The 13,470-nt window shown below is 40.1% G+C and overlaps 1 protein-coding gene across 1 annotated transcript in view; it reads right to left on the bottom strand.

The window, feature by feature from the left end:
- Positions 1-3,052: 3,052 nt before the first annotated feature.
- CLIC4 (chloride intracellular channel 4) overlaps positions 3,053-13,470 on the bottom strand; it is a 32,843-nt gene continuing 22,425 nt past the window's right edge. Inside the window, exons 3-6 of the mRNA XM_075114608.1 lie at positions 10,938-11,063; positions 9,462-9,568; positions 8,032-8,213; positions 3,053-7,255 (exon numbers count right to left, since the gene is read on the bottom strand). Coding sequence (XP_074970709.1) covers positions 7,091-7,255; positions 8,032-8,213; positions 9,462-9,568; positions 10,938-11,063 — 580 coding nt within the window. The 3' untranslated portion in view covers positions 3,053-7,090. The remainder of the gene's footprint in view (positions 7,256-8,031; positions 8,214-9,461; positions 9,569-10,937; positions 11,064-13,470) is intronic.

Here is a 13,470-nt window from a genome sequence, read left to right on the forward strand (position 1 = left end):
TTCAGAAGTTATCCCATGACACTTGACTAGTTTACCTCCCCCAGCCTCTGGTTACTTTTGAACACTGCGATCATGACCCCAAGTTGCTCAGCCACCACACGCTTTTGGCAGTCTTGGAAAAATACTAACCCAGACTAAAGAGCTTTGTTATTGCTGCATTTTTTTCGTTACACCGCTTTGAGTCTCACCGCTGTGCCTACTGACTTCAGGAGACCACCACAAAACCAAGCATTTGGGTGTGAACTGTTCACTAGTTCAAGGTGAATCTTGCTTTTGCAGACTGAATTCAACGAAGAAAGCAAAGCCCTCGAGCAGCAGTCCCTAAACGATTGTGACTGAAAGGCCCATCAACTTCTCGGGGACCATTCACGCTGGTACCACTATCCCCTGCTTCATACAAGCCCATCAAAGGCCCTCCTTGGCCTCCTGGACCACCTGCAATCCACTGAGAGGAGTTTGGGATCCACTACAGTTAAACGTGTTCTTGATTAATGAGTCACTACATCCACCCTCTTTCTCTTGGAGAATTTCAGAGACAGCAAAATGTTCAGACATTCAGCTCATACTTAGCTTTCATTGTAATAAGTGTTCAAAAACCCCCGAGGCAACCATGTCAAATGAGTTCCTTTTCCATCCTTCTGAATCCAAAGGTTTGTCCAGGTTTCTTCTTCCTTCTGTAAAAATCCCAACTACCCTCTGACAAATTGGTTTATTCCTACACCAGCAAGTACTCAACGGAGACACTTGCAGGGTCTCCTCAGCCTTTTAGCTACTGTATTTTGCTGATGTTTATAAAAAAACTGAGTTAAGGAAGTAATTAGAAAACTGTTTCTGGAATTTCCACAGCACAACTAATATTACTGAGGCTTTTGGCAAATACTATGTTTTAGCCTCTGTGCAATAAAACACCTGGAGCTCTGACAAAGCGTGCTAATTGCTAAAGGAATGGACCAAGACCAGTCAGATCAATCTCCTGAAATGTGTCCAACAGCCCTGTGTAAAAAAGGGAACACTGCTAACAAAATGCTGGTTTATTTCTAGGAACTTCTCAGTGAAACATCACAAAAGTAAGTTGATGAGTATCTAATAGTATTTTCAAACAAATAACAGTATTTCCAACAATACTTCAAGGCTGGTGCCATTAAGAATAAATGCCAAGGGGAACCAGTGCTCAAGATCACTAGATCTGCCCCGGCTTGGTACCAGAGACTGACAGCAATTTCCAGAACATTGTGAGGCTCACTTTGAACAAGGCAGAGTACAAACAGAAAGACACTAATCACTTAGATATATTTAGCTGGGGTCTGGCTAAAGCATGTTGATGCTGGGGGCAGACAGGACACGGGAGACGGGTGACACGCTTCACAGGAGTCACTGCAATTCTCAGACTGCGCTGCGCTCAGCCCTTGCGATGAGGTGAACAGACACCGGCTGCTTTCACAATTGCTACTTACGCGGTTTAGGTAGTCCAGATCCTAAACCACTGGAGCTCATTACAGATCTCTAGACTAGTCTTCCTTGGGAACGTGACACCATTCTTGGAGAGGGTAAGCCAGAGCTATGAAAGCTGGATCCAGGCCAAGTCCAAAGTTATTTGGATCAGAGCTGTCCCTGAGAGCCGGGAGAATGCAGCGGTCAGAAACACATATGAAACATTCAGCCTCACCTAGCTTCCTTCAAGCCCTTAAAATGATTCCACTGCTCACAGTCAGCAGCTACACAGAGCTCTTTGGGAGCAGGCTCCATAGCTTTCACAGAAACTAAAATCCAGCTGTTCCTTGCTAGGACATCCAGGAAGAACCTTCCATGCCAGCCTGGGGAGTCACCTGCGGTGTCTTAAAAACAAAACCTAGCAAAAAATATAAAGGTTATTACCTAGTCAAAAGCAGCTCTCGCAGCAAATCATAGTTATACAAAACACTTATTGCATATCCTAAGCCTACTGCCTTTGCCACGCAGGACCAGCATCGTCTTCGCAGCTCAACGTTCCTCCCTTTCAGTGTGCTCTTCACGTGGAGAGGGTGGGCGTACCACCACCTTCCGGCCCAAACTGTTGCATTTCGTGGAAGCACGTGACCGAACTCAAACGATGCAACTCCAAATGCTATTGCAAAACCCACCTCTGATCACAAACCTTGCAGTCAGTAAAATAATACAGCGACACAGGTATGTAATCCTACCCAGGCTTTAATTGCTGGATTTGCTACTACTTCAAGCACGTCTGTGACTTCCCTGCACATGCTCAAACGCAGGTGATGGCATCCCAGATTACAGGCTCCAGGAATGTCTGCTGGGTTCCACAAATTTCCTTTCAAAAACAAAAATCAGACCCCAGATGCACCTCAAACACTCCTAAGACAGACAAGAGATTGACATGATAACGCTTAGGAAGTTTTGAAGAAAACTGCTGGTGGTCTTTGCTCTGAAGACCCAGTACCTAGTTAACATACGGAGATTAAAAGCGAGGGCACACGGTGTTTACCGTGGCTACTCGAGACATATTTGAAAGCAAAAGACAGTAAGGAAACACAGCTGAAACTCAGAATAAGAGCACCGAGTCTGAAATCCATGAATTCTGTAGACAGGATCAATTCAGTCTCAACTCCTGATATGGTTTAGTGGATCATCTGGGTGGAAACAAGTTGCACCAAATATGAGATTTTTTTTTTTTATGTCTTTTTAATCAATTTTCACAGTTTAACTCTGAAAACCTAGTATTCCACAGAAAAACAAGCTACCAAAGCTTATATTCTGAAGAGTTTCCACTTAAAATCTGAAAAAAAATCACCTTCATAATTTCTGTAGAGTTCAGTATTTCTCAACTCGTTCTTAACTTTAAGGCAGTTAAGTTCTTAACAGCTAGTTATGATGTTAGAATCAGCACATATTCTGCCTTAAACCACAACACCACTGAAAAAAACAGAAGGCCAGAAACTGAGAAATTAAGAATATAATCACTACAAAGTTCTGTTCTGTAGTTTAGCGCGCCACATTCAAGTCGCAGCTCAGACATGCGAGAACTGTAGACTTCAGAAATAAGAGAAAGATCTGCTTGGTAGTGAAAATATAATTTTATTTTTAACAATAGCTGCCAGCAGTATACTGGTATATCTGTAAAAGATGTTCCAGAGAGTGAAAGACATAAGCAAACTACAACAAATTGCATCAACTCTTCAAGTATTTCTGCGAACAATGCTCCAATTCTTGATGTCCTGTCTTGGGAGTCTCGAGATCCTATTCTGCTCCACTCTTCTTCCATCCCCCACACCCCCTCCAGAAACAAAACGTAATAGTTGGTGGCACAGGTTCTGAGGCAGATTAAATATTTTCCACTTGGGATAAAGCCTTCTGAAAATATTCATTGGATGCGTTCAGATAGCACTCTGAGTGGCAAAGAGTAAAAAAAAAAAAAGTTGACTGTACTTAGCCACTTTTTTTGTTCTACATCGAGATAGGCATCAGTGGGTTTGGCTCAAGCATCTTCAATTTATTCATGTCTGTGTTCCTTTGATACGAAATGCTAATTTGCTACTTTAGCATAAAATCTCGATTACATCTCTCTTCTTATCATGGAACTGCATGCTACTCTCAATCAGTTTAGACATGCCCATTGCAGAAAAAAACACCGATTTTATGGGAAAATGCAAATGTGGAAGCTACATGGCTGTGACTGTCCATGCGGGACGTTTACACAGACCAGCAGTGAACAGTAGATGGACAGGAAAGCTTTGGAGTCCATGAAATTGTTTCAGAATTCACATGCCTCTTGTTCAACAGGCAGCTCTTACACATAAGGAATCTCTTCAAGAAGGAAAGCTTTTTTAGGGAAAAAAAAAAAAATCATGCACATAGTATAATCTGTTCTCCCACACAAAAACAGGGTGAAGATGATGTGTATTTCCTGAGCATAAAGGGAAAATCCAAGTCACCTGTTTTAATGGGAATTTAAGCATATTTCAGCTTGAGAATAAATTAAGTTATTCAGCATGCTAATACATGCAACCAACTTGCAAACTGGAATGCCTACTTGAAAGGGTAACTGCTGTTTTTAAATTGTGGAAGGGGCTAGAAGCATCATTTTAAATTTAAACAGGGGGTAGATTAATTGCTGTTTGATGAAATTAAAAATGCATTTAAAGATCAGATTGTAAACAAGTTGACAGAAGTCAAGAATTTACATAGTTATGAAAGGGCTTTTTTTAATTAATGTAGCGCTGGTGATTGGGGCCAGATGAAAGTGCTCTACCCACACCAGACGCTAAGCCTTTTACACACCACTCCAGCTATAACTCTGCCGTTCTGAAGGGATCACCTGCAGAGGTGGAAGCCACCCGCTCTCCATTAGACTCCAGGCCTCTGCTGAAGCCAGCAAGAGGCTGGCCAGCTTCTGCCACAACACAACAAAACTGTGCAATAGGAAGCCTAGAAGATACTGACTCCTTTTGCACAGGACAGTTAACAGCTATCACACGGTAACCACCTTAGAAATTGCTAACCTGGTCCTCATTTGAATTATACCTATAAGGGAAAGGCTCCGACGCTCAATACTTCATTGTACTGAGATAAGAAAAACATTAGTTACAGCAAGAGCTTTAACTTTGTTTACAAGCTTTCAGACACAATCATTAAAATACTTAACGCTGAGTATAATGTATTACAATTGTTTGAAGATTGCCTAAAAAGTAGAGAGAATATATTATCTATAAAAGACAACAAGCCTGGTATTTTAACAAGTATTTGTGTGCATTGATATGCAGGCAGCGCACACACTGGAAAACTGCATGAAAGTCTTTTCATGCTCATATGCACGTAATTGCCTCGTGTACACGCTATGGCTAATTTGCTTTTAAAAGGAGCGAGGCCGATTACTACAACCTCAGACAACTTCCAAGGGCCATCCTGATCTAGGTTTTAAAGGAGAGTTCAAAATTTAACAACAAAAGTATGCCTGCAATCACATTGCTTCCTATATTTTTGTTTTTAAAGGTTAATTATACAATGGCAAAGAGCACCAAACCAACAAGGGTTGGGGTTTTTTTTATCCTATGTGTCACTAAAAATGTTATCTAACAAAACCCGAAGGCATTCCTTTTCTACATGTCACGTTGTAGCAGAGACTGAATCCCTACAGAGGATTATTATGGCTGAGAAACTTTATTCAGGATGAGAACGTGACATTAGAATACAGTAATTATTAAAGGCTACAGTTAAGTTATTCCTAACCAGGTTGCTCTGCAGAATTTTCTTTCTGTGCCTAAACACTCCTGTAATAAATCATAATAGGGTCTAAGTGTATCTATGGTTGTCGTCGAAAGACACGTAACAGGATTGCTAACTGCCTTTATATTGGAATTCTAGCTCTAGGAAGGCAAGACAAGGCACCACAAGCCATGTATACAAATACAGATCTTTTAGTCTACCTCTTCTATGTCAAACTAACTTCATGGGTATATAAAGTAGCAAAAGCAGGATGCTTAGAAAAGTCAGGCTGGTTTTCATAAAGCCAGTGCTTACCAAAAAAATTAGTGTATAAAAGTGTTTATGTGAGCATTTCCACATTATTGCAGAATGTTAAATATTCCAAGAACAACCTACCAGGAATAGCACTTTCCAGCTTCTAAAATCAGTTAAATATAAAAGTATCTTTACAAAAAAATAGGCATATAAGTCTAGCATTCTTTGGAGTTGTTTATGATGGTCTTTTAAAAATAACCTAGCCGTTTATTTCATGCATCAAAATCATTAATTTTAAACAAGAAAACTATTCCCTGGTTTAGAAATATTTGAAAATTGCTTTTTAAAAAAATTGTAGTGCTATTCCTCAGTGTTGCTGTAAAAAGATTATGTATAGTAGTGCAATGATTATGATTATGCAAAATTGCAGTCCAGGTGCACAGACAAGCAATTAGGACAAATTCCATGTAAAGGACTGGATTTCACACACCGTTTTTTTACAAGTGTAATTAATAGATTTCCTTTCAGGAAAAAAAAATGCATACTATAATTTAAGGCAAATGTTATCTTTAAAGGTCACTTTAGCTTTCTTCAGAAAAGAAATAGCTTGAAAAAGTTCCCAGAAAGACTCCCACTTTAACAGCTCTCAGTGTTCGGTCTTGCATCACTAATCATTGCACTGCTATTCACCACGTACAGTAGCTATTTACCAACTAGCACACTAACGTTACATGTACTTTGTTTACGAGAGCACAGATTTTGTAAGTATCACCAGAAAGACCTATACAAAATAAAGGCTCTTAACTACCAAAAAGAAAGCCACTTGCAATTTTTGAGGGGAACAGATGGCAAAGGGCATCCTGACAATTATTCGTTTGCTGCAACTCAAAATTCGGGACAAATGTAGGTTGCCAATTTAAAAAAAATATTGGCTTTTTTTAATCTCATCAAGCTCTTGAAGACACAACGAAGTACTAACTCTGAGCAAGCTTCCTGCTAAAGCACTCAAGCCTAGATTCAAACTCCCCTGACGTCTGAGGTCACTCAAATCCAAGTTTCACATTTGAGTCCATTCTCAACCATTACTGTGATTTCAAATCCAAGAGATTTTTTTTTTTTTTAATGTTGCCTAATATTCTGCAAATGGCTCTTTTGGATAATAAGTTCCCTTCTATATGTAAATAGGATAGACAAGCAGGTACAGTTCAATGTGTCACAGATATGACAATTGTGTATAGATCTTCTGGAAAAGCAATAAATTCCAAAATACATAAATATTCCTTTGTACCATGTAGCAAGACAGTATCCTAAACCAATTCATAGACAGGGACCAAATGTTTGCAAAGAGAAGTAGTAGGGGCAAGAGAACCCTTCAGCCTGAAGAATCTGGAGTTACCCCAGTGCAATATTAACATAACTGCATTAATGATTCAAACTTGCTGTGAAAGGAGGTAAGGAAAAACAAGCCTATAATTAACTCTGCAAACTTTAGGTAATTACTGTACCTGGTCTATCCACCATAACTTTGAATAACTGCAAGTTCATGCAAAAAAATTGCTATCTTATATGAAAAGAGCAGTCTGTTAGAAGCGTTGTTATGGAATATGCAAGAAGTCATCTCTTTTGCAAGTGCTGTTTACTTAGTGAGTCTCTTGGCTACATCACTGTAAGCTATTTCAATTTCTTTGTCTCCAGGACAGGTATTGGTGAATTCATCTCTGCTATAAGCATTCGTCAGGTATCTCCAAATCCCTGTCATTTCCTTGGGAATCTCAAAGTTGCGGTATTTTTTGGCTACCACCTAGAACAAAAGAATTAGATTATGAATTTACATCCTTCAATTTACACCCCTTTTCCATCCCTTGTCACTCCCTCGTTAAGCTATCCTTCCAACACGTACGCTCAGAGTCGCTCCTACAGTCAGCAGAACCTGCCCCTCCGGGATATGCCTGGGCCTGGCAGCACCCTGCCTCGCTTAGTTACTGTTACTGTCCTCACCCAGGCAGAAACTTAATCTGTGGCTCCATCTGCAGTACAAAACTGTCAAAGATCACTGGAGACGGTGAAAAGAAATCAAGCCACAATTATATGGGCACATCCTCACTCCTGTGGTTATCCTAGGGTACCTCTTGCTAGACTTCTGATGTTTTTGTTTGTTTTAGTACAATCCTTGTATTTCACATTGTGTCATTTACTTCCTTGCTAATGGAGCGGTTTTCTCTACAGCTGTGAGACGACATCCACTTCAAATATCAACCGGTCATAGGATGTTACCCTTCCTTCTACCTCAGTCTTCTAAGGGCTGCAACTGCCTGTGACCACATTGGTCGGTGCTTGTGCCTTTTCATCATCTGCCACCTAACTTGTCTTCTGGTTCACACCTTCACTGAATTCAGCCGCTCCATCCCTGAAGTCCTTGCAAATTACCTAAGTCTTACACAATTTCACGTACTGTTTATACTGTAGTTAAACTTACATGGGAGCTTACACATGGTTGAAATGAGTTGGGACTCCAGAATATCGTAAGCCACAGCGTTTTGTTCTTCCTTATCACATAACAACATACAAGTCATTTACCTTGACAATGTGTAGTTTGGGTAGCAGGTTGCAGTCTGCTAATGTCATCTCATTGCCATCCAAAAACTTGCGGGTAGAAACTGTAATATCCTCCATGCTGTTTTCATCTATCTCATCAGGAAGAGGAGAGTTCAGATACTCATCCAGCTTCTGGAGGGTTTTCAAGAGGCCACGTTCTAAGGCTACAGAGGGAGGAAGGAACAGTTTTAAGGAAAAAAAAGTCAAACCACAGCACACAAATTTCAAAGCAAATTATCATTTAGAATATCGATATTAGTACCAGATCCAAAAACCAAAATCCACATCACTGTACTACCCAGCACACACCATATGATGAAGGATTTGTAACCCTTGTACAATTTTTGTGGTAACACTAACTGCTGGAGCTGCCTTTGTGGTAACCGGTAACACTGAAACTGACCTGGAATCCCTTTAAATATCACAGAGATGCAGGTTATTTAGAAGCTCGTTTATACATGAGCTTGCACTAATTGAAATATTCTGACTGTCCACAAATGTTTATTTTTGGTTTAAAAAGTGGCTTGTGTCAGTTTCTTAAGACTATTCCTATCTGGCTTAAACTATTTACAATTAAGCTATGCTAGGGTTTATATTCATTCAAACATAAGCTGTTTAACATCACATGCTCAGCTAACAGCCACGACTAAACACACCGACTACCAAGGAGGTTTATGGAACACAGCAGCAGAGGGCAGCACACCCCACAAAATCGACACGTATTTCTTGGCTGTTTACAGAGATGTCTTCAACCCCTCCATCTGAAAGGCAGCAGAAAGGCATTCTGAGTCCCTGACTATAGCTTTCCCTCCAAGTACATTGTGGACAAAAGATTTGTACTAAACAATTTAAAGGGCTAACTGTGCACTCTTTATCTCCTACTGATCTCTCACCTTCCATCGACTATGTTCTCTCTACACAAAAAGGTCTTAATCTTTCAAAGAAAGCAACCTGAACTAAGCTTAACTCAGAACTCTGAATGGGAGCCCTCAATCCTAGAAGGGTCAAATACCCAAGTGTGCAGAAAGGCCTCCCAGCAAATGCACGGAGACTCAACCACTGGGGCGTGACACAAACTCTGCATGGAATTTGGTTCTGGATGTTAAAATCGTTTCTATTTAGTTCAAAAGGCTGTTGCATAGAGAAGCGTCAATACGGGGGCATATAGAAACCACGCACACCCTACTAAAATTCTGACTGAACACTGCCTAGGTGAAGTTCTCTTTGGAAGTGCTGAAATCTTTGTCTCTGACCATTAACTTTAAACCACAGGTTTAATTTATGAGACTCCCTCAAGCGTCCATCAACACGCAGCAAAATTTGTCAGTGAGACACTTCACAGTAAAGCTGCTCTGAAAAACCCAAGACGACGAAACAACATGCACACGGCTATCGGCCCCCGCGTAACCTACCTTCATTAGCTTCTGGTCTAGAATTTTTGATAAATGCAGAAAATTTGGCAAATATATCCATTCCAGCAGTGTTTGATTCTGGATGCTTTGGTGAAAGTTTTAGGTACCTAAAAAATAGAAAGGAGTAGATCTACAGCATGTCTCGCAGAATGATGCTCATCACATATCAACTAGCACAAAATGGCCCTTTTTAAAAGAAAAAATTCCACATCATGTACATTTACCAATTTATCCATTTTCAGACTAACGTGGATGACTTGCTTCTCAAGCGTAATATCACACACTTCCATTTAAGTTAAAATTTTTAAACCCAACACTTTTAAACCACTTTTCAGAGGAACATCGAAGCACATTTCTGCTTTCTGAATCAGGCGTTTGTTTCAAGCACAGAGTGGCTGAAACAGGCCAGGGTCACAAGAGCAAGCTCCCTTGCTCTAGCGCAGCAGTGCTGCCACGGGGGCAGATCACAGTTCTCTAAACAAGAATATAATTAGGGATCAAACGGGTAACAAATTAAATACTCTTGTCCAGTCTCTGTTCACTGGAGGTTTGCTTGTTTGGGTTTTTTTTTCATTTAAATATCAGCTGTCCCAGAATATCATGGACTCCAAATCTCTTAATAAAAAAGTAAAGCCGTGCCACACTAAAAAGACAGAACAGTTCAGCCTGCTAAAGGCAGCATCTGCATTTTGCCCTTTCCTGCCAGCTGAGGGAGAAGAAAGCCAACAGTTTAGAGAAAGCTTCAAAACACATTTCTCTTGCTAGTGCTGTGCAATCTAGCTATTTTTAAAAGTGCTCAGTGTTTTCCACCATAATTTCCAAATACTAAATCATCAATCTGCAGGACTCATCATTATGCCTAGCATGAAGGAATTAATCTTTTAAAAATTATTTCCAAGTTGCATTTAGTAATCTCTGGTTCTGTACAACTGTCCATCTGCTTATAGAAAGCTGGAAGGAATTAAAAAATATTTAACACTAAGTACAAATTTCACTGCTATTCCTGGTGAGAACAAGAAAATGACAAACTCTTGAAGACTTAAATACCACCTTACTTCTAGAAGAATGACTGCAAATACAAGTCTCCAAAAGACACTGCACATCTCCTTAAAAACGGATTCCCAGTTTATTACGGAGTCAGGACTAAGTTTTGTCTAATTTAACATTATTTGAACACATCACCAAAATGGCCTGCCCCAGTCATCAAAATGAAAAGTCATTTAGTTTGACAACTGCAGGAAAGAGGACAGGACTCTACAAAGGGCAATTTTTAAATAATCTTTAAAAAAATATATTATTTAATATACAGATGAAGGAGCTGGAGGGAGGAAAAGTATGAGCAGCAATAACTCCAACCTATTTTCCATGTCTAATCTTCAGTTTACTGATGCTGAAGAACATCTTAATCAGTGCAGAAAACCCCTTTGAGAACACTCCATCTAATCTAAGGTGACAAATTACTATTTTAACACTTACTTGGGTGGAGCCAAAACATCTTCCAGGAACTCTTCGATCTTATTCACATCTGTTTTCACTTCACCATTGTAAGTTATGAAGGGTGGATGAGTGCCTGGAGCCAAATTTTGAAGGTCTGCTGGTTTTCTAGGGTGAAATACAAACCAATCCAAAAGTAAGCATGGGACATCCGTGACCCTAGCTTTCACTGCTACAATCACAAAAGCACCGCCTGAGGTTTTCATGTCCTTGCAGTTTTAAAGAGGTATCACCCATTTTCTTTTTAAAAAGTGAGTTTACAGCTTGATTAGCATTTTGAATGTATACTTGATAATAATTAATTTCAAATACTTAAAAACAACTGCTTCCTCCTACCTCTGGCTATGGCTTTTCTCAAGTTGATATAATGTTGACTAGTGGGGGGGATATATATACCACACACACACTCTCTTTCCCAAGACCTGTAGTACAGAGTTTACATATAGCATAATCTGCAATCCGTGATAATCCTCCCCTTTTAAACAAAGCTTCTCTGGAAATAAGCAAGTCTGAGACAGAGCAGTATGTACAAACTATTTATTATGTGCACACACAATCTGGTTCTAGACAAGCTGACAGATGCTTAAACATCATGTTTAAAAATTATGCTTAAAGCTTCCTCCAGTGAAAAAAACATTTACAAATAAGAGCAGCACACTGGGGCAACGGGAGGAGAATCCCCAACATTAGTATGACTAGACACAAGAGAAACAGAATCAAGCTAAAATACTCAGACATTTCTAAACCTTAAGTCAGTGTTGGCGATACCTCTTGCTATTGACTCCAGCTCCTTTCATACCAATCCTTAGCAAGCTACACCAGCCTGTTTTATAAGCAATTGGCTTCTCTCCTCTAGTTGTGCCGTGCGTGATACTGTACCGACAAGGAACAACACTGCAGGCATTTATTTAGAAGCCTGTATGTCAGCCGCACATATACACCTACCTACTCATTCACCCCAAAATGCCTAACGTACTCTTTAATGTAAAGCCCTCACATCTGCCTTGTCAGCAGCTTCAGATGCAAAGTTGAAGTCGGTAATGAGATGTGGATTCATTACATGCTATAAAATCCAAAACATCATCTGAAGAGCTGCAGCCAACTTTTCCCCAGTAAATCATCATGGTGTTAGTTAGTCCCATGCTAGTGCAACTGTCTCAGTGCAAGCAGAAATAAAATTACAGTGCTGCTTGGCATTTCTTCAGCAGCAGCACTTAACGCTTCCTTCTGATGAAGCTATTGACTGCAGTCCAGGATGACTGCTCAGAAGGACGCAGTCTAATTTCCCTAAGAACCTCTCCCCATTTTAGAGGACAGTCTGCAATTCCCAGTTCCTCAGGGCATCCCTGGGTACCAACATCTGACAGGACACGTGATCCAGATGAGGCACGACAGTACAATTACATTTCTGTCAAGCTGACCAGAGCACATGCTACCAGATGACCACCACCTCTCGCTAGCATGGTGCTGGATGAAGAACAACAAATGATACCTGATCCAACAGAAAGTTTGCCAAGATAAAGTTGCCCCTTTGTTACTGTTTAAACAAATCCAAACTGGACTGTAACCCTTGAACTTGTTTGTTTCGTATGATGCAGCCACATTTCTGAGCCAGCACCAGGCATCCCGGAACCGGATTCACTGGATACTGGAACTACAATTCAAGAAAGCCTTCCTGACTGTACCAGAGAGGGAAACTAGATTATTAATATACATAAACACGGTCATTCAGGGTAGCACGAGAAAGCAGCGTGTTCAGGAATAGCATTCAGACTCTATAAGCTAAGCACACTTTACAAGTTTATCCTGTAGAAACGTTGCTTTCATTTTCTTACAAAATTAAGAACCCCTGACAGAATTTCATGTCCTGCCCTGCTGAATCTTTTAAGCAGGGCAAACAGCAACAGTATACGGTGCCAAAGTATACTTATGACAGATATGAGCACTCGGCAGTATATGTAAAACTGAATGAGAAAACTGATTTTCATACTTCAGGACATTAAGCACCCTGCTTTCAGCCAGGTGACAGAAGCCTCATTAATATACCATTTTCAACTTTTTAAGCTTCCAAGAAGTTATTTCTCGCTAATAGCTGCCATCGCCCTCTTACTTTTAGGATTTAAAGTCTGTCATCAGTTAATGCTTTAAGTAGCTTAACACTTCATTTAAATACAGCTTTGTAACCCATAACAATTACAGGAAGTCATTGTGGCTCACTTCCAATTTCACATGTTGGCTAGATAAAATTCCTCAAAAGGAATGTTATTTTAAAAACAAACACAGGCAAGACCACTGGATTTGCAGCAATACTATCAAAGGGAAGATTTTATTTCAGAAACAGACTAGTCTAATGAACTAACCAAAAAAGTTTTCCAAAGAATCAGAGTGCATCTCAGGAATCCCACAGCATTTTATTAACCCCTCCCGCCACTCCAGCCAGACCACCTGTATCTTTCAAGAAAAAGAAAGCAGAGATTAACATCCCACAGGCAAAGCCCAAACATAATACAGGGTT

This window comes from Phalacrocorax aristotelis, chromosome 20 (assembly GCF_949628215.1).
Source record: "Phalacrocorax aristotelis chromosome 20, bGulAri2.1, whole genome shotgun sequence".
NCBI classification, from domain to species: domain Eukaryota; kingdom Metazoa; phylum Chordata; class Aves; order Suliformes; family Phalacrocoracidae; genus Phalacrocorax; species Phalacrocorax aristotelis.